We start from the raw sequence: 22528 nt of genomic DNA on the forward strand, positions 1-22528 counted from the left end.
TAAAATAGTTAGGTGGTTTGTCGTTGACTGGCATAGGTGCAGTGGGCCAAAGGTTCTTTTTCTGCATTGTATACCTCTTTGACTCTATGACAGGAGGAGGCCATTCAGCCACTATGTTGGCTCAGGATGAATCTATATCTGAGTTCCATTCTCCCTCATTAGCTTCATATCGGTCGATAGTCTTGCCGAATGAAAATCTCAGTCTTGACAAATTCAATTGGCCAGTCAACGCAATTCTCTGCGGGAAGAAAATTCCGGATTTCCACTCCCCGGTGTGTGAACCACGACCTCCTGGCGACATCCATGAATAATCTTGCTCTCATTGGAAGGTGACACCCCTTGTTCTGGAACCCCAGCCCAGGTGGAAATCATTTCTCTCTCCATCCACCTAAACAAACCCACTAATCATCTTAAAACACCACAGTTTAATCGTTCCTGTGTCAGTGCAGACTCGATGGGCCAAAGGGCCTCTTCTGCGCTGTATGATTCTATGATTCCTGAGTCTTTGACTGTCAACCGGTTCACATAATTTAACCTTTTTAGTTGTGATATTCATCCGCTGCACCCTTTCAAGGTCTGTCTCAGCTATGAGGAGAGATTGGGTAAACTGGGCTTGTTTTCCCTGGAAAGACGGAGAATGAGGGGAGATCTAATAGAGGTGAAGATTATGAAGGGGATAGATAGCGTGAACGGTGGGAAGCTTTTTCCCAGATCAGAAGTGACGATCACGAGGGGTCACAGGCTCAAGGTGAGAGGGGCGAAGTATAACTCAGATATCAGAGGGATGTTTTTTACACAGAGGGTGGTGGGGGCCTGGAATGCGCTGCCAGGTAGGGTGGTGGAGGCAGACACGCTGGCATCGTTTAAGACTTACCTGGATAGTCAGATGAGCAGCCTGGGAATGGAGGGATACAAACGATTGGTCTAGTTGGACCAAGGAGCGGCACAGGCTTGGAGGGCCGAAGGGCCTGTTTCCTGTGCTGTACTGTTCTTTGTTCGTTTTTCACTTGACCCTTCCTGAGGTTGGTGTCAGAATGGAGTACAATATTCCAGATGTGGGTCCAAGCAGAGCTTTGTTGAGAGGTTACAAAACATTCATCCCATTGCTTCCGCGCTGTCCTGCGATGAAAGTCCACATTCCCTGAGCCTTTGTAATTATTTATGTATTTGGACCATTTAGAGATTACACTGGGAGAAAGATAGGAGACAGTGAAGTTCACACTGGCACTGCTGCTTTTCCTGATATACATAAATGACATGGATACTGGAAGTTCAGAGTAAATATTCCAGACTCGGAGGATTGGCACACAGTAAGGATGATACCAAATTGACTGTAACGGCATATAAATAGATGGGCAGGCAAGTGGCAGATGCAATCTAGTTGAGAAATGTAAGGTGAGGGATGGGGGAGGCAATCTCGATATAAAGGCACAGTCCAAAGAGTGTACAGATACAGAGGGAACTGAGAGCGCATGTGAATAGGACTTTAAAGGTGGTGGAAAATATTGAGAGAGATCACAATTAGAGGTGTTGAGTACAAAGTAAGATATCCTGTACGTTTATAAAGCTCCGGTTAGACTCGAACGAGAGTAGTGTGTCCAATTCTGGTCGCCACATATTAAGAAAGATGTGAGGGTCCTCGAGAGGGTGCAGAGGAGATTTACTATATTATGAGCAGGAATGAGGGATTTTATCTACGAGGTTATGGTTGGAGAAGCTGGGGATGTTCTCCTTGGAGTTCAGGAGATGGAGGGGAGATTTGGTTGAGGTGTTCAAGATTATGGCAGGTTTAGAAAAGATAGGCAAAGAAAAGCTGTTTCCGTTAACTAATGGTACAAGGACCCAGAGACATAGAGCGAAGGTTTTGGGCAAGAGATATAGTTGGTGGGAATATGAGGAATTCCATTTTTACACAGTGAGTGGTAATGACCTGGTGCCCATGAGGCTGTGGAAGTGGAGATGATCAATTTCAAAAAGAAATAAGAGGGAAAGCAGAGCTTATAGAGTGGATTGCTCTCAGGGAGATGACATGCAAGCAATGGGCTGAATGGCCTCCTTTTGTATAGTTCTGACTCTATTGTTGATTGCTCTTTCTTGGACACCAGTGGATAACGTATTACTTTTGCATATTGAATTCCACCTGCCACATTTTGTCCACTCACTCAATCTATCGCGGTCCCATTGCAGGCTGTGTCTGGGCGTGTGCGCGTTGATAAATCTGGGTGTTCATATAACTGGGTGTATGTTTTCTATTTGTCTGTCCACCTGCCACTTTCACCACCTTGGCCACACTGGCAAGATTTCCATTTGAAATCCTGTCATATCCCAATGCTGGATGATTGTGCCTCCAATTAATATTAAAGGAAGTGTCCCCAGTTTCCTGCTCCCCCTTTCCTCATTGTAGAGCACGGAGAAGGCCCGATGTGATGGGAGAGATCTGTCACTCCTCTGCGACTGCCTGCCCGATTTACACCACTACCACAGTTGGCCAGGGGTGGCACCCTTCAGCTACCCCCCCCCCCCCCCCCCCCCCCCCCCCACCGGGGAGAACTGTCATGGCAGCTTTGGCCCTGCAATCTGGTGCAGATTCATAATCATATTATTGCTTGTCACATGTCAGTCAGAAATGGGGTAGGTGTCTCCGGAAAGGAGGAGCTCCAAAACAGAAAAAGTGATGACACTGTTGTATTTGTTTACTGCAGGTTGTATTCTGTGCCTGGGCCAATCAAACTACTTTCGATTCAATCATCCCACCGAAGCCAGACGGATAAAGAATATGAAGCCCGACAATGAGATCTTAATCTCCTCACCCACCTTGGTTCCAGGTAGGAGACGGGATGTGAATATTTTGGGGCCTATCATGGTGTTCTGGGAGGTTGGGCGACTTTTTAAAAATACTTTTCCAATTCAATCAAATCAAATCCAATTCAGAGTCTCAACAAGTTGAGACATTTCAGATCCAGGCTGACAAGACAGGGCGGGCGACCAAACCACCCCGTCCTGGGCCTGATCTACATGAGCCAAGCTGATTGGAGAAGGGGGAGGTTCCTCCTCCAAGACTTGAGCTCATTTGCATCTTAGCCAAAAGGCCGAGATGCCGCTTTAAAAAATTGCTTCATATGAAACATATGAAGCCCCAGTGTAACCCAATGACCTCAACCAAGTGCGGCCGACCATGGGCTGCCGACCACACCACACTTGATCTTAGCCAAAAGGCCGAGGAGGGAGGTTGGGCGAGTTGTCTGTCCGTGCTTACAGGATTGCTCTGTTTATTTTCAGTGTCTGAGATGCTGTGTTCCACATGCTGCATCTTCAGGTGGGGATGGCTGGGACACTGGTGGGAAAATAGAGTTGACTGCGAACTAAGTCAAACTCTCTCCAGCAAAGAAAGCTGCTGTGTCTCAGATTTAACTTCACCAACCAGCGTGGGTCCAGAAAACATGACGAACCTGCCCATTAACTTTACTCTCCGTTTCCTGTTACCCAGCCAATTTCCTAACAATAATTCCCCTTCAATTCCATGGGTTTCAATGTTAACTAACAGTCTGTTCTGAGGGATTTTATCAAATGCCTTCTGGAAATCATAGACAAACCCCTGTTCAATCTCCTCAGAAGGTTCATCAGGCAATGATCACCCTTTATAAATCCGCGCTCGCTCCCCTGATCAGCTGAAATTATCAAAGTGTTTTGTCACTCTATCCTTAATTAAAGATTCTCATAATTACCCGGCAGCAGATGTTAGGCTAACTGATCTATAAATCCCTGGTTTCCTCCCACCTCCCCCTCACCTTTTTTAAAGAAATTTTGCAATCTAAAGAAACACTTCCTGACTCGAGAGAACTTTGGCAGATTAGAGTTTGGATATCAACAATGTTTTCCCTATGTTTGGTAAACCATGGAATTGAAACCATTGGCTCCTGAGGTTTGCGACTCTTTAGTGCTGCTAATGTGTTATTTTGTTCAGTTAATATTAATTTCCTCGGGATGTTTTGCATGTTGACTTCTACCTGTGAATATTGACACAAAATAGTTATTTAAGATATCTTGTCATTCAGAGTCGCCATTGTCTGTTTTAAATAAGGTCATAAGATCATCAGGAGCAGGATTAGGCCATTCGGTCCATCTAACCTGTTCTGTCATTTGATACAATTGTGGCCTTAACTCGATTTTCCTGGCCCCCATAGCCCTGAGCTCCCTTGTCTGTCAAATATCTACCGAATTTAGCCTTGAATATGTTCAATGATCCAACCTCAAATCCTCAGAGAAGAAATTCCTCCACATCTCTGTCTTGAGTGGAAATATTTTACTGTTGATTTTCATATTCCTTGCAAAGTACTGTTCACACTAGCATTTCGTAGTTTTCACTATCTAAATATCACAGTGTAAATCCTGCATTCCCAGCAATAATCTGTAGTCCACGGGAGTATCACAATGACTCCCCAGCCAGCGCTCCCTGGGGGCAAGAACTCAAACAAATCTGGTCTAATTCTTATATTATTTCTGACAGATTTTCCCAACATCAGAGAATACCAGGCAGCAACCCAGAGCCCCATCTCCACACAGTTTGGATTGGAATCGAGTTGCCATGGCTACGCAGATGACAACGCCATGCAGAATGTGGTTAACCTGATGAAAATGAGTCGATATATCCCACGGACCGATGGGAGGGCCTGGAGCCCCACAGAGATCTCACCCACTGAAGGAAGGCAATTCACGCCCAGAGTGCTGACCAGTCGCAATGCCACACCGCCACCATTTTACCCTCAGTTCTCTCCCACCGCAGCGGACAGACCAGCCAGCAGTGGTTTCCAGAGGTTCTTTCCCGTCAGGTCGGCGGTTCAGCTGGCGGGCTCACCAACTCCTCCACAGAGTCCCCCATCACCCATGGCTTCCTCCCCCTATGACGTCTACTGGGGGAGGAGACAGGAGCTGTGGAATGGTTCGAGAGCTCAGAGCCTTGCTTATGGGAGCCCCTTCATAGAAAGCCCCTCCAAACGGGGCGCATGGGATGACACAACATTGCCGGAAAGCACCTGTTTGGGCCTTGGGTCAGTCCGGGCCACTGCAAACCGTGGCAAGGAGTCGGCCAGCATGCCATCGAGCCCAAGGCTGGCTCGCAAGTTGTATCTGTCGTGCAACCCCATTGATTATTGCCCCTCTGCTCGGGGTAGGATCGCCATTGGTGAAGGGGCTTTTGCATCTGGTTCCCGGGCCAGGGAAGCATCCGGGAGTTGCCTCCGGCAAATGGGAGTGCACAGTCGCTCCCTCCCGAGACTACACAAGCCTGGAGACAACCAACTGGTTCCATTTGCGTCCATTCAGTCTGGCGATTGTTTTAAACTGAGAAACGCCTCGGATGAATCTAGGGATTTGGGTCCAAGGTACTTCCCTCTACCGATGAAAGAAGCTCATTACATACACACAAACCAGACAGTGTCACCGTATTCGGGTAATGCAGCGGAAGGCCATGAGGAACATCATGTTACAGAAAGTTCGAGGGTTGCTCAGAAGATCTCCCTAACTTCGCCCCATTTGCACGGCAGAGATAGTCCATTTATCCTCGATCCCAGGAGGAAGGAGTATCAGAATGGAAGGGGAGACTTCACTGTTGACGGCATCGACCAGGTCTTCTGGAGTCGGAGTAGTCTCGGCAGCCCCCTGGAGCCCCACACCGCTGACGGGGGTAAACTGATGTCCCTGGGACAGCGGTCGGCTTCTCCTGTGTTCCGCAAGCGCACCAACAGCATCAGCTCGATTGGGGGCAACGAGGAAGATTTAAGGGGTTATCATCAACGTCAAAAGGAAGAGAGACTCCGTGAACAGGAAATGGAGCGTCTGGTGAGTAGAGAGGCCCAGAAGCAATGGCATTGTTGTCCTGCAGTTTGAGGCGATTAACTGGACGGACCCTTGACAATTTGCTGATGGACTTTTCATTATGGGTTCAGGCAGAGTCCAGACACCCGTTGACTAGTAGGCACACAATCTAGTGACAGATTTTACCCTCAGATTGAGTGAGTGAGTGAGAGCACTGCAGTCGAAGGAGGCTCAAACAGAAGTTGAGATTTGTGAACTTCTAGTATGTTCCATCAGTGCCCTGACTGAATTATTGGCACGGGGTCACAATAGCTATCAGCACTGTGGGTGTACCTACATCACAGCACTGCAACAGTTCGAGAAGGCAGCTCACTACCACCACCTCAAGGGGAATTAGGGTGGGAAATGATTAAAAAGTGATTGAGTTTTAAACTTGTCAAGGTTACTCCTTGTGCATCAGCTGACCTTGGTTTTCATTTCCTCTCAGCCCTTTATTGAAGGAATTCACAACATTTATGTGGCTCCTAGGTTTACTGGAGATGCTACAAAAAGATCATTATTATCATTTCAAGTAGTGCTCTAGGAATCTGATAAAACTGATCATTCCAAAGGCCTGAAATAGGCCCAAAGTGTCCACAATGGCAGCTGGGTTTTCCATGGCTGAGGTATGTTGCCCACCACGTTGGTAAATGCAGAGGTGTTCAGTGGTCCTGTCTAAAACAGGCACTAGGAACATTCTGGATGTCTATAGGGGCCTACAGTCTAATTGAAGCCTCCCTAAACAAACGGTGGGCCCAAGACCTGTGGCCTAGCATGCTGGCCTTAAAGGAACTGCCATTAGCTGCAAGATACAAGGTGTTTAAAATCCTCAGTGACATTGGGAGATGCAGGAGTCTTTCATTTAACTCCACAGGAGACACTGCCAACTTACGCTGCTCTATCCCAATCAATATATACCACCCCCATTACCCTGTAAGCGATTCCTCCTCTCCCCCTACTGATCAGTCCTCTCCCAGTCAATCACCCCCTTCTGCTCCTGATTGATGCCCTTCACACTCTGAATCCATTCATCCTTTCTCCTCCTAATCCATCCTGCTTATAGTTGATTCCATTCCTGATCAATATCTATCTCCACCCTGTTTTTCCTGAACCATGTCCTTGTAGATTTTTATAATGTAGAGATTGTCTGTTGGCCACAAGTGTCCCAAGATGAAACCAATCACATCCACATCCTGTATTTCAGCATGACCATCATCCTTATCCAAGTGTGGGGGAATGTATGTATCTCTGTGAGAGAGAAAGAGAGTACGAGCGCATGCACTCAGAGTGGTGACTATGTGGAAGTGGAAAAGAGCAGCGTTGTATCAGAGAACTTCCCTTTGCTCCTTTTTATTTCCACATTTCAACCATCTCTCTTGTGGCATCCTACTGCTAATTCCATGATTCGAGCCCTTACAGTAATTAACATGTCATCATGTGAACATATATTGGTGGTTATCCAGTGCAGGAAATAGAGAGACTGTAATCATCTTGTGGGTTTTTTTAAGCATTTACCAATTTATGAAATGTGGGTGTCACTAGCAAGGTCAGCATTTATTGCCCAACCCTAATTGCCCTTGAGAAGATGGTGGTGAACTGCCTTCTTGAACCACTGCGTTCCCTGAGGTGTAGGTACACCCACAGAGGGTGGCATGGTGGCACAGTGGTTAGCACTGCTGCCTCACAGCTCCAGGAACGCTGGTGCAATTCCCGGCTTGGGTCACTGTCTGTGTGGAGTTTGCACATTCTCCCCGTGTCTGCGTGGGTTTCCTCCGGGTGCTCCGGTGTCCTCCCACAGTCCAAAAATGTGCCGGTTAGGTGCATTGGCCATGCTAAATTCTCCCTCAGTGTACGTGAACAGGCGCCAGAGTGTGGCGACTAGGGGATTTTTATAGTAACTTCATTCCAACGTGAATGTAAGCCTGCTTGTGACTAATAAATAAACTTTACTTTAATGCTGTTAGGGAGGGAGTTCCAGGATTTTGACCCAGGGACAGTGAAGGAACGGTGATATATTTCCAAGTCAAAATGATGAGTGACTTGGAGGGGAACCTCCAAGTGGGTTCCCGAGTATCTGCTGCCCTTGTCCTCGATGGAAGTGGTAGTGAGTTTGGAAGATGCTGTTTCTGCCTGTCACACACTTTTAGAAGTGAGAAGGCATGCTAGAGCATGAACAATATGGCGGGGGGGATAGAGTCTATATCCCTGGAGAAAGGTCCTCTGAAGGTGTTTGTAAATATTGTGACAGTGAACTTTGCTTTCCAAATGAAGAAACAGAAACTCAAAGGTACCAGTTTCTGGATTATTACCTGAGCCACTGGAATTGGACAAATAATATTAGAAAACAGAATGGCTGGTGGGAGAAGTGTGTACCAGTTCTTGGACACTGGCAGCAGTACTGGGAAAAGTAGAATCTGTACCACTGGGGTGGTTTACACCTGATCCGTGCTGGGGCTGATGTCCTATGAGCCACCTAACTAGGGAAGTAGAGAGAGTTTTAAACTGAATGTTGCGGGCAAGGAATCAAAATTTTGGAAAATGTGGTAAACGGAAGAGTAGAGGCAAGGCAATAGAGAAAGGTACAAAAATGGGAAATGATAAACTGACCATGAAAGGAAGGGACAGAGAGCATAAATTTAAGATTAAATCAGTGGAAAAGGCTGGATGCTACAAAAATAATAAAAGGATAAAACTAAAGGCTATGTATCTGAATGCATGTAGCAAACAGACAAAGCGATAGCTGAAATAGAAGTTAATAAATACAATGTGATAATGCTAATAGAAGTTAATAAGTACAACCTGATAGCTATCACAGAGACATGGCTACAGTAAGACATAGATTGAGACCTGATTATTGAAGGGTATATGACATTTCGAAAGGACAAGAAGTTGGGAAAAGGTGGAGGGGTGGCTCTGTTAAGTAATTATGGTATTAGCACATTAGAGAGGAATGACCTAAGTTCAGAAAACCTGAATGGAGAAGTAGTTTGGGTTGAAATGATAAAGTATAAAGGCAAGAATTCACTTGTGGTTGTGGTGCACAGGCCCTCTAATTGCAGGACAAGGCAGTAACATATTGACATGGATTGAAGATTGGCTAGCTAACAGGATACATACTTGGCATAAATGAATCTTTTTCTAGTAGGCAGGATGTGACAAGTGGTGTGCCACAGGGATCAGAGCTAGGGCCTCAATATTTTACAAATTTTATAAATGACTTGGATGAAGGGACTGAAGGTATGGTTGTAAATTTGCTGAAAGCACACAGATGGGTAGGAAAGTAAAGTGTGAAGAGCACACAAGGAGGCTACAAAGGGACACAGGTTAAGTGATGGGAGAAAACTCTGACAAATGGTGTATAAGGTGGGCAAATGTAACATTGTCCATTTTGGCAGAAAGAATAAAAAGAAGCGAATTACCTAAATGGTATCAGATTGTGTAGCTCTGAGATTCAGAGGTCTGGGTGTACTTGTGCATGAATCACAAAAGCTTAATATGTAGGTACAGGAAGTAATTAGGAAAGCCAATGGAATGTGATAATTTATTGCGAGGGGAATTGACTACAAAAGTGGGGAGGCTGTGCTTCAATTGTACAGTAAGAAGTCTCTCAACACCAGGTTAAAGTCCAACAGGTTTATTTGGTAGCAAATACCATACGTTTTCGGAGCGCTGCCCCTTCGTCAGGTGAGTGGGAGTTCTGTTCACAAACAGGGCATATAAAGACACAAACTCAATTTACAAAATAATGGTTGGAATGCGAGTCTTTACAGGTAATCAAGTCTTAAAGGTACGGACAATGTAAGTGGAGAGAGGGTTAAGCACAGGTTAAGGAGATGTGTATTGTGTCCAGACAGGACAGTTAGTAAGATTTTGCAAGCCCAGGCAAGTCATGGGGGTTACAGATAGTGTGACATGAACCCAAGATCCCGGTTGAGGCCGTACTCATGTGTGCGGAACTTGGCTATCAGTCTCTGCTCAGCGATTCTGCGTTGTCATGCGTCGTGAAGGCCGCCTTGGAGAACGCTTACCCGAAGATCAGAGGCCGAATGCCCGTGACTGCTGAAGTGTTCCCCAACAGGAAGAGAACACTCTTGCCTGGTAATTGTCGAGCGGTGTTCATTCATCCATTGTCGTACCGTCTGCATAGTTTCCCCAATGTACCATGCCTTGGGACATCCTTTCCTGCAGCGTATCAGGTAGACAACGTTGGCCGAGTTGCAAGAGTAGGTACCGTGTACCTGGTGGGTGGTGTTCTCACGTGAGATGATGGCATCCGTGTCGATGATCCAGCACATCTTGCAGAGGTTGCTGTGGCAGGGTTGTGTGGTGTTGTGGTCACTGTTCTCCTGAAGGCTGGGTAGTTTGCTGCGGACAATGGTCTGTTTGAGGTTGTGTGGTTGTTTGAAGGCAAGAAGTGGGGGTGTGGGGATGACCTTGGTGAGATGTTCGTCTTCATCAATGACATGTTGAAGGCTCCGGAGAAGATGTTGTAGCTTCTCCGCTCCGGGGAAGTACTGGACGACGAAGGGTACACTGTTTGCCGTGTCCCGTGTTTGTTTTCTGAGGGGGTCGGTGCGGTTTTTAGCTGTGGCGTGTCGGAACTGTCGATTGATGAGTCGAGCGCCATATCCTGTTCTATTGAGGGCATCTTTCAGCATCTGGAGGTGTCTGTTGCGATCCTCCTCAACTGAGCAGATCCTGTGTATACGGAGGGCATGTCCGTAGGGGATGGCTTCTTTAACGTGTTTAGGGTGGAAGCTGGAGAAGTGGAGCATCGTGAGGTTATCTGTGGGCTTGCGGTACAGTGAGGTGCTGAGGTGACCGTCCTTAATGGAGATGCGTGTGTCCAAGAATGCAACCGATTCCGGAGAGTAGTCCACGGTGAGTCTGATGGTGGGATGGAACTTGTTGATGTCATCATATAGTTGTTTCAGTGATTGTTCACCATGAGTCCAAAGGAAGAAAATGTCATCGATGTATCTAGTGTATAGCGTCGGTTGAAGGTCCTGTGCGGTGAAGAGGTCTTGTTCGAACCTGTGCATGAAGATGTTGGCATATTGAGGTGCGAATTTGGTCCCCATGGCTGTTCCGTGTGTCTGGATGAAGAACTGGTTGTTGAAGGTGAAGACATTGTGGTTCAGGATGAAGCGGATGAGTTGTAAAATTGCATCTGGAAACTGGCAGTAGTCGACATTGAGTACTGAGGCAGTTGCAGCAATGCCATCGTTGTGGGGGACGCTGGTGTAGAGTGCCGAGACATCCATTGTGACAAGGAGTGCTCCTGGTTCAACTGCTCCATGTTTGCTGAGTTTCTGTAGGAAGTCCGTAGTGTCGCAACAAAAGCTGGGGGTTCTTTGTACAATGAGTTTCAGGATGTCCTCGACGTAGCCGGAGAGATTCTCGTACAGGGTCCCATTGCCCAATACGATGGGACGGCTGGGTGTGTTGGCCGTAGAGATCTCCAACGCGGGGAGTACGTGGGATGAGAGCACGGAGGGTGCTCTGAAGGTCCGGATCAAAGGTCTTGATCAGCCTGTTGAGTTGACGGGTGTGTTCTTTGGTTGGATCTGCGGGTAACTGTCTGTAGTATTCCTCATTGTTCAGTTGTTGGTACACTTCTTTGCAGTAATCCATTCTGTTCAGTATGACGATGGCCCCTCCTTTGTCTGCCATTTTGATGACAATGTTGCGGTTGGTCTTGAGAGTGCAGATAGCGTTGCGTTGTGCTTGGGTGATGTTCGGGGCTGTCTTGTGAGTGCGGCTGATGAATCTGGCATTGACGCACCTCCTGACGGCTTGGGCATACATGTCGTGTCGAGGGCAGCGGCCTTCCGGAGGAGTCCGATTCAACTCTTTCCTCTTCGGTTTCTGCACTGCAGATCTCTCTGCCGGCTGTTCCGGTTCATTGGCTGTCTCATTATGTTCACTGTTGGCCTCTTGGGGTTTGTGGAAGATCTCCCGTAGCCTCATTCGCCTGATGAATTCCTCGGTGTCTGCTGCGAGACTGATGGGGTCTATTTTGGTGTTGGGGCAGAAATTGAGCCCTCGGCTGTTATCGATGAAGACGAACATCTCGCCAAGGCCATCCCCACACCCCCACTTCTTGCCTTCAAACAACCGCACAACCTCAAACAGATCATTGTCCACAGCAAACTACCCAGCCTTCAGGAGAACAGTGACCACGACACCACACAAACCTGCCACAGCAACCTCTCTGCAAGACGTGCTGGATCATCGACAAGGATGCCATCATCTCACGTGAGAACACCATCCACCAGGTATACGGTACATACTCTTGCAACTCGGCCAACGATGTCTACCTGATACGCTGCAGGAAAGGGTGTCCCGAGGCATGGTACATTGGGGAGACCATGCAGATGCTACGGCAACGAATGAATGAACACTGCTCGACAATCACCAGGCAAGAGTATTCTCTTCCTGTTGGGGAACACTTCAGCAGTCATCGACATTCAGCCTCTGATCTTCAGGTAAGCGTTCTCCAAGGCGGCCTTCACGACAACGCAGAATCGCTGAGCAGAAACTGATTGCCAAGTTCCACACATGAGGACAGCCTCAACTGGGATCTTGGGTTCATGTCACACTATCTGTAACCTCCACGACTTGCCTGGGCTTGCAAAATCTCACTAACTGTCCTGGCTGGAGACAATACACATCTCTTTAACCTGTGCTTAACTCCACTCACGTTGTCTGTACCTTTAAGACTTGATTACCCGTAAAGACTCACATTCCAACCATTATTTTGTAAATTGAGTTTGTGTCTTTATATGCCCTGTTTGTGAACAGAACTCCCACTCACCTGATGAAGGAGTAGCGCTCTGAAAGCTTGTGGCTTGTGCTATCAAATAAACCTGTTGGACTTTAACCTGGTGTTGTGAGACTTCTTACTGTGCTTATCCCAGTCCAACGCCGACATCTCCACATCAATTGTACAGGGCATTGGTGAGATCACAACCGGTGTATTGTTTACAATATTGGTCTCCTTTATTTAAGGAAAGATGTTAGAAGGAGTTCAGAGAAGGTTTCCTAGACTAATACCAGGAATGGGCGGATTGTCTTAAGAGGAAAGGTTAAGTTTGTATCCACTAAAGTTTGGAAGAGTAAGAGGTGACTTGATCAAAACCTTTAAGTTCCTGAAGGGACCATGATTACTCTTGTCACAGAATCTAGAACTAGGGATTACTGTTTAAAAATAAGAGGTCACCCATTTAAGACATGACACCAAAATTGATGGCATAGTGGACAGTGAAGAAGGTTATCCAGGAATGCAACAGGATCTTGATCAGTTGGGCCAGTGGACTGATGAATGGCAGTTGGAGTTTAATTTAGATAAATGCGAGGTGATGCATTTTGGTAGATTGAACCAGGGTAGGACTTATTCAGTTAATGGTAGGGTGTTGGGGAGATTTATAGAACAAAGAAATCTAGGGGTATAGGTTCATAGCTCTTTGAAAGTGGAGTCACATGTGAACAGGGTGGTGAAGTAGGCATTCAGCATGCTTAGTTTCATTGGTTAGAACATTGAATACAGGAGTTGGGACATCTTGTTGAAGTTGTACAAGACATTGGTAAGGCCAGGCTTGGAATACTGTGTGCAGTTCTGGTCACCCTATTATAGAAAGGATATTATTAAACGAGAAAGAGTGCAGAAAAGATTTACTAGGATGCTCCGGGACTTGATGGTTTGAGTTATGAGAGGCTGGATAGACTGGGACTTTTTTCTCTGGAGCATAGGAGGCTTAGGGGTGATTTTATAGAGGTCTGTAAAATAATGAGGGGCATAGATCAGCTAGGAAGTTGACATCTTTTCCCAAAGGTAGGGCATAGGTTTCAGGTGAGAGGGGAGAGATACAAAAGGGTCCAGAGGGGCAATATTTTCACACACAGGGTGGTGAGTGCCTGGAACAAGCTGCCAGAGGTAGTAGTAGAGGCGGGTACAATTTTATCTTTTAAAAAGCACTTAGACAGTTACATGGTAAGATAGGTACAGAGGGATATAGCCAAACGCGGGCAATTGGGACTAGCTTAGTGGTTTAAAAAAAAGGCGGTATGGACAAGTTGGGTCAAAGGGCCTGTTTCCATGCTGTAAATCTCTATGACAAGGATGAAGAGAGTTTTTTTCTCAAATGGTGGTGAGTCTTTGGAACTCTCTTCCTCAAAAGGCAGTGGGAGCAGCATCCTTAAATATTTTCAAAGCAGAGCTGGATAGATTCTTGATTAACAAGGGGGTGAAAGGTTATCAGGGGTTTGCAGGAAATGGGGTTACAATCAGATCAGCCATGATCTTATTGAATGGCGGAGCAGGCTCAAGGGGCCCTAACCCTAAACTTAATCTTCCTGCCCGTTCGTATGTTGTTGCTGCAACTTGGAAGGTATGCACACATCAGGACAAATGCACGAAAAGCAAATTTCAAAGGAGTTAAAGTTCGATTGCAGGAGAAAAAGGTGCTGATTTTGTGGCAAGTCAACTTCTGATTGGTTGAGCTATTGCCATGGAGAATACACCAGGGAACTATGCTCCCCCATACTTGTATTTGATGCAACAAAAAGTGCAATGCCTGGACACTTGTGCCTGTAGAAGACAATTTGAAATCTGGCGTTCTTGCATCTGGCCTGATGCGTGCAAGATGAAAAGCTTTGACAGGATGTTTCTTTTTCAGCAATGCACGGTTCTGCATTGCCAAATGAATATAAGGCATGTATCTTATCCAGTGCAGCTTGATAAATAGACAACTTAAATACATCTTGTGTGTAACAATAAGTAAAAGAGACATTATCATTCATTCTTACCACTATATATTTTTTCTCTCTCTCTTAGCTTGTCTCAGCCTCTCTGTTCTGCTCAGCCTGTTTCTCAGCCACTTTCTCTGGAGCACAGTGTGTTGGGTTTTCTGGGGCGTGAGAGGATTTGGAAAGAACCTTTTAACAGATCTGTCCAGAGACAGTGAAGCAAATCTTTTCTGACTGGTGCTTGGAAAATAATGATTGTTGAATTGCTTTTGAATGAACCAAATAAAGTGAAATAAAGCATAGGTGATGGAACTGTTCCTCCCCCTGTCTGTTGGCCTCTCTCTCTCTCGGTCTTTCCTCTCCACAACCTCTCTCGCTCACAAAGTACAAAAAACAGGAAATTTGTTTTTCTGCAAAGGATTGCACTTACCCCTGCTTTCAAACAGAGTTGACATCAGAGTTTCTTATGAAGCCATTTGAGAATGAGCTCGCTAAATACTTATTGGAGAGTCACAATGGTGTGTGTGTTTGGGGCAATATCCAGACTGGGGAATCTCATTTCACTGGATGGTGATAATTCTAAGGTGAGCATCAATTTGTAAGAACATGAATGAAAGCACTTGAGCATAAGATTTGGAGCAGAAGTTGGCCATTCAGCCCCTCGAGCCTGCTCTGCCATGCGATACGAACATGGCGGATCTGATTGTGGTCTCAACTCCACTTTACTGCCTGTGGATTTGGTTCCCTCATCGATCAAAAATCCACCTAACTCAGCTGAGAATAAAACAATGGCCCAGTCTTCACTACTGTTTGGGGAAGAAACTTCCAAAGGCTAACAACCCTCTGAGTAAAGTAATTCACCTTATCTCCGTCTTAAATAGGAGACCTTGTATTTTTTAAACTGTGTATCCTAATTCTAGATTCTCCCACAAAGGGAAACAGCCTCTCAGCATTCACCCTGTCAGCATTCACCCTGTCAAGTCCCCTCAGGATCTTGTATGTTTCAATATGTGCACCTCTCATTCTGCTAAACTCCAATAGACACAGGCCCAGCCTGTCCAACTTTTCTTCATAAAATAATCCCCTCATTCCCAGAATCAGCCAAGTGAACTGTCTCTGAACTGCTTCGAATGCAATTATATCCTTTCTTAACTAAAGAGATCAATGCCCGAAACATCCAACCTTTCCTGCAGTTGGGCTTTTCCAGTCCTGCTGCAGTGAATGGAGATTTGGCTGAGTGCCAAATTCTCCGTTCTCGCTGGCAGTGGGGCAGCGACAGATGAGATTGGAGAATCCCATCCCAAAACTATACATGGCACTCTAGATGTGGACTCACCAATGCCCTGTACAACCGTTGTGAAACATCCCTACTTTTATGAGGAATATCCATTTCGCTTGCAATAAACACCCAACAATTCAATTGCCTTTCTAATCACTTTCTGTGCCTGTAATTATAATCCATGTACCTGGACACCTCTGTACCTCAGAGTTCCGCAATCTCTCCCATTTAAACTAGCTTTTATTCTTCCTGCCGATGTGGTCAGCTTTGGCAGGATTAGAAGATCCTGCCAGTGGGAAGGGCTGGAAAAATCCTGCCCATTTCATCCTCTTGACAACTTACTTTCCTATATTTGCTGTCATTAGCAAATTTAGCTCCCAATTTAGCCTGATCCAAAACATTGATTTAAGTGTAAATAGTTGAGGCACCAGCACAGCTCCCTGTGTCACTCCGTTTGTTACAACTTGTCAACCCAAAAATGACTTCACTCTCTACTTCCTGCTTGCCAATTCTCCCTGCATGCTAATATTACCCCTAATACCATAAACCCTTATTTTGTTTAGGAACCTTTGATGTGGCACTTTAGTGAATGGCTTTTGGAAATCCAAGTACACCACCTCTCACTTTATCTACTTTTACTTGTGTTATTTATTTAAGTGGTTGCATGATTACCATAAGAGCCGGTCACATGCTTTGATGGTGATGTAATTGGGATGTTCCACAGGCTTCTTTTCAGTTTCATTTTCTACTCTACACAGTCAACAAGCTCCTGCAATAAACCTGTTGTGTGTCACGCTGAATGTATGTATGCAAACCACATCTTTTTCTTTCTGTGTAAAACCCACAACCTCTAACATTGTTAGGACATTACAACTTGTTATACCTGCAAAGCACTGTAATAAATTGGTCAAACAGGATTTCCCTTTCACAAAACCATGTTGGCTCTGCCTGACTACATTCTGAGTTTCTAAATGTCCTGCTTTGGTCGTCTCAATAATGGATTCTCGCATTTTCCCAATGACAGACATTTGGCCAACTGGCCTATAGTTTCCTGATATCTGTCTCATTGCTTTCTTGAATAGAGGTGTTGAACATGTGAATTGTAAGATTTTAATCTTAAATGAGGAAAACATTCTGCATTTTCATTGAGGTGTGATTGGTTGAATTCTTGTAGTTTTTAAGTCATAAAGTTTTGATATTTCTCAACTTCTGAATTCTGATTTGAAAGGATTTTGAATCTTTGCAGTGGATGATTTGGGGCTGGTGTGAGTTAAGTTACAATTGGCGGCATTTTACAAGTCACAAGTTTACAGAGTTGGGTGTTGATGGACAGCCCGAATCAGACGATGATAAAGGGCCAATTGGGGAGGATGTAAAAGTGATGACCAACAATAAAGCAATTAGTCCCACAATGCAGGAGTGCTGAGTAAACGCCTGGCTACTTCAGGCAGATTTACCCTTATTGTCAACTTGGAAATCTCTTTTGGAAGTAGGGGATGGGGCCAGGGCTTCGGTCAGCAGCTTCCTGAATTTACCTCAGAAAACCATACTTCAATCAATCTGATCGCTTCACATGCTTCTGCCATTCCTAATGCATTGTGAAGACTTTCCAGTGTATGTGGCCTGTCGAGGCTGAGAAAGTGGGGGACAAGGTGATGGGGATGGGCTGGCAGGGTAGGGATCACCCAGTGGGAGTTTGCATGGAGTTGTGGAGGTGGTGTTGTGTACTGAATGGGAGAGAAGCTGTGGTGGAGGGAGTCTTGAGTGGGAAGAAGTTACATCTGTTTGACAGTCGAATGCTGATTTAAGCTTTTCCCATTGTTTTCTCACTAATCTAGTCCTGTCTCCTTTTCCCACTAAACTGCTGATCACCAAACTGTCCACATTGGCCACCATGTTGGTCTTTTTTTATTCATTCATGGGAGGTGGGTGTCGTTGTTGCCCGTTTGTTGCCCATCCCACATGCCTTTGAGAAGGTGCTGTTGAGCTGCCAGCTTAAACTGCGGCCGTCCTTGTATCTAGACCACAGGGACTGCTGCAGTTCAAGAAATCCCATCTCCCACCTACTTTTCCTCTCCAATGTTCTTGAACCTGTTGTCATCTCCCAAATCTGTGCGCATCTTTCCTGGAACTCCATGTTTGTATCCTCCAATTAGATTTCCGCCTTGTCACAGTAGCGAAACAGCTCTTATTAAAGTCACAAGTAACATCCTGTCTGATCGTGAAAAAGAGAAGTCACTCGAGCTGTCTGCAGCCTTTCACACGGTTTGACCACACCATCCTCCTTCAACACCCTCTCCACCATCGTCCAGCTGGGTGGGACTGCTCTCACGTGCCTCCACTCTTATCTATCTAATCGTAGCCAAAGAATCTCTTCCTATTCCCGCCCTGTTACCTCTGGTATTCCCCAGGGATCTATCCTTCACCCGCTCCTATTCCACATCGACATGCTGCCCCTGGGTGAAATCACCTGAAGGCACAGTGTTAGTTTTCACTGACGACCCCCAGCTCCACCTCACCATCATCTCTCTTCATTCCTGCACTGCTGTTCCATTATCAACTGCTTCCCCAACCCATATCCAGTACGGGATGAGCAGATACTTCCTCAAATCAAATATTGGGAAGATTGAAGCAATTGTTTTCAGCCCTCACTCCAAATTCCGTTCCCTAGTTACCCACTCCACACATCACCATGGTAACAGTCTGACATTAAACTGGTCTGTGTGTAACCTTGAAGTGATATTTGACTCTGAGATGAATTTCCAATCTCATATTCGCACCATCACTAGGACCACCGATTTCCATCTCTGTAACTTTGTCCCCTGTCACAGCTCATCTGCTGCTGAAATCCTCACTCTTGTTTTTGTTACTTCCAGACTTGACTATTCCAACGCCCTCGCACATTCTAACTCCTGTAACTTGAGGTCTGCCTGTGTCTTAATTCGTACCAAATCCCATTCCCTGTTCATCGCCTGTACTCTCTGACCTACATTGGCTCCTGGTCAAGTAACATCTTGAATTAAAAATTCTAATCTTGTTTTCAATTCCCTCCATGGCCTCATGTCCTCCCTATCTCTGTAGTGCCCTCCAGCCCCACAGTTCTCTGAGATCTCTGCATTCCTCGAATTCTGAACATCTCTGATTTTAATCACTTTACAATTGGTGGCCATGTCTTCAGCTGCCTTGGGACTTAACCTCTCTGTCTCTCTATCTTACTTTACTTCTTTAAGACACTCCTGTCTCTATCTCCTTAAATAGTTTGGTGTCACAATAAATATTATAATGCCAGTGTTGAAGTGCTTGGGACAATCTGTCCTGTTAAAGGTAAAAGTAAAACACTGTTTGAGCATTGGTGTCAAAATAATTCCCACCTGCTCCAGGTTCGCTGAATTTTCCTTATCCTGGGATGTGATCAATGTTCAAGTGGACACAGGAGTCCGAGCAAGGACAGTAAATCCAGTGGGAATGGTAAGGCAGGGTCAGTGCTCCAAGGCCAGGCAATATCAATCTCCCTATGGGACCTGAAGGAAAGTGGGTTACTGAAATCTGGAGGGGATATGTTCACTTCCCACACCAGTGAGGCTCCTGCTTCTCTCATACGTGACGCTCTGGGCCTTGGAAGGAGAGCAGTGCGAAAGGATTCTAAGAATGGCTGGGCCCCCGGTGCACTGACTGAACAAAACAGGCCATTCGGCCCTGACGGTGTGTGGGGATGGTCCCTTTAAGATCAACCTGCAGAGTAAGAGTCACATGATCCAGGGAACCAATCAGGGAGCAGGATGGGGGGAGAAAATCACCTGCGTGAGCAGGGATTGCTGTTCCAGAACCTTCTCGGGAGCTGACTGCAGCCACGAGGCTGCAAGGCCTCTATGTCCTTTACCTGTAAATTACCTAGTTTTCCCCATAACTGGTGAAGAAGCATATTTACATTTGACAACAAAGATTTTTTAAAAATTATCCTCAGACTGAGTATCCAGTTTACATTGAAATTGAGAAAAGAAAATTGTACTTACCAAGAAACCCGATGTGAACAGATAGATCCATTTGACTCCTCCACGGAGGACTAGACACAATATGTAGACCACTTGAGCGAACGAAATAGGAGAAGTGAAGTGCAAGACAATTCTTCTGAGTGCGTGTGGAACGCAAACTTACAATCTGATCTCACAGCCCCAAGTGTGCCTGACTCCAGATCGTTAAGAGTAAGAGTCACACGACCCATGGAGCCAATCAGGGAGCAGGGTGGGGAATCACCCTGTTAAGCAGGGGTTTCTGTTCCTGAACTTTATGAGGAGTTGGCTGCAGGTATGAGTATTTACCTGTAAAACACACTGTTTTTACCCGCCCCCACCTTCTCCGGCCTCACCGGCGGCTGGGGTTCGCCAACCTCACCGGCGGCCGGGGTTCACCAGCGGCCGGGGTTTGCCGGCCTTGCCGGCGGCCGGGGTTCACCAGCAGCCGGGGTTCGCCGGCCTTGCCGGCGGCCGGGGTTCTCCAGTCCCGCTGTTGTGAATGGGGATTTGGCTTTGCACCAAATTTTCAGTTCTCACTGGCAGCGGTGGTCCAACAGCGGAGAAATCTGGCTATAGTCTGTTGCATTGTCAGTTCAGAATGGACAGGTAAGGAAATGACACAGCTTCATTCAGATTGGGCCGACTCGGAGTAATGAATACAGAATGGGGGAGGCCCCAGAGGCAAACAAAAACAGAAAATGCTGGAAAATTTGAGCAAGTCTGACGGCATCTGTGGAGAGACAATAGAGCCAATGTTTTAAGTCTGGATGATCTTTGGTCAGACTCAAAACGTTGGCCCTACTCTCCAAAGATGCCGTCAGACCTGCTGAGGTTTTCCAGCATTTTCTGTTTCTGTTTCAGATTCCTGTATCCACAGTATTTTGCTTTTACCTCAGAGACAAAAACTGTCCCTGTCCAGAAAGTGAATGCTTCAAGCTGCTGACAGATCAAGTTTACAACTTGGATGAACGGAAGCTTGCACTCATTGAGCTCCTATATTTGCACATCCCCTGACACCAGATCCCAAGGCCGGTTTGTTTGGATAGTGTTACTTACCCAGTTGTTCCAGTCTGTGTTTAACCTCATGAGTTTTTACTGCTTGTTGATCTGAACTTGAGAGCGGATGTGGGGATGTCTGGTCAGAATATCAGTTCCATCCACCCCAGTTGGTTGCTGGAGGGACGGTTAAAATCGAAGCATTTTTTATGCTGCTAATTTGCTGAAGAAAAAGTTGAAAATCTGGGTGAAAAGGACAGCACTGAGACCTACCTGCTGATCAGTATTTTAATTAACTCAAGAGGTGAAACCATCAACATGAGGTTTAATCCACTGGAAGCCCCATTATCATCATGTGAGGTAAGTCGAAGACAACCCACTGATGCCGTGTTGTGTTTTAATTGAGGCCTTGTGTCTGCTAAATAAATCTTTGCTTCTACAGTGGGGCGGTACCTCTTATAAACTAACTGATAATTGGTGTGGCTGATGAGTGTTGGTAGTTTAAGTGAATCAGTTTGGCCCACGTGGTCTCATTTCATTATTAGAGATTTTTACTTTTTGAATTCTATTGCGCTTCTTTGCCTTTACACGGCACGGTGGCACGGTGGTTAGCACTGCTGTCTCACAGCACCAGGGATCCAGCTTCGATTCTGGCCTTGGGTGACTGTTTCTGTGCAATTTGCACATTTTCCCCGTATCTGCGTGGGTTTCCTCCGGGTACTCCAGTTCATTTTTATTTTCTAAATTTCTTTGGACTCTGGACTGGTTCCTACAGATTGGAGGGTAGCTAATGTAAGCCCGCTATTCAAAAAGGGAGGTAGAGAGAAAACAGGGAACTCTCGGGCCTAATGTCGGTACTGGGGAAGTTGCTAGAGTATTATCAAAATTCATAACTCAGGATTTGGAAGGCATTTGTATAATCAGACAAAGTCAGCATGGATTTACAAAGGGGAGATTATGCTTGACGAATCTATTGGAATTCTTTGAGGATGTAACTAGTAGAGTTGACTGAGGAGAACCGGTGGGATGTGGTTTAAAGAACAAAGAAAATTACAGCACAGGAGCAGCCTTTCGGCCCTCCAAGCCTGCACCGAACATGTTGCTTGACTGAAATAAAACTCCCTACCCTTCCGGGGACCATATCCCTCCATTCCCATCCTATTCGTGTATTTGTCAAGAAGCCCCTTAAAAGTCACTATCGTATCCGCTTCCACTACCTCCCCCTGGCAGCGAGTTCCAGGCACCCACCATTCTCTGTGTAAAAAAACTTGCCTCGTACATCTCCTTTAAACCTTGCCCCTTGCACCTTAAACCTGTGCCCCCTAGTAATTGACTCTTCCACCCTGGGAAAAAGCTTCTGGCTATCCACTCTGTCCATGCCCTTCATAATCTTGTAGACTTCTATCAGGTCGCCCCTCAATCTCCGTTGTTCCAGTGAGAACAAACCAAGTTTCTCCAGCCTCTCCTCGTAGCTAATGCCCTCCATACCAGACAACGTCCTGGTGAATCTTTTCTGTACCCTCTGGTAATGTGGCGGCCAGAATTGAACACTATATTCCAAATGCGGCATAACTAAGCTTCTATAAAGCTGCAACATAACTTGTGAATTTTTAAACTCAGTGCCCTGGCCGATGAAGGC

The 22528-nt window shown here is 46.0% G+C and overlaps 1 protein-coding gene across 1 annotated transcript in view; it reads left to right on the top strand.

The window, feature by feature from the left end:
* Positions 1-22528, top strand: part of LOC144506253 (pleckstrin homology-like domain family B member 2) — a 193067-nt gene that overhangs the window by 107525 nt on the left and 63014 nt on the right. Inside the window, exons 6-7 of the mRNA XM_078232114.1 lie at positions 2703-2825; positions 4508-5838. Coding sequence (XP_078088240.1) covers positions 2703-2825; positions 4508-5838 — 1454 coding nt within the window. The remainder of the gene's footprint in view (positions 1-2702; positions 2826-4507; positions 5839-22528) is intronic.

Source organism: Mustelus asterias, chromosome 17, assembly GCF_964213995.1.
Source record: "Mustelus asterias chromosome 17, sMusAst1.hap1.1, whole genome shotgun sequence".
Lineage (NCBI taxonomy): Eukaryota > Metazoa > Chordata > Chondrichthyes > Carcharhiniformes > Triakidae > Mustelus > Mustelus asterias.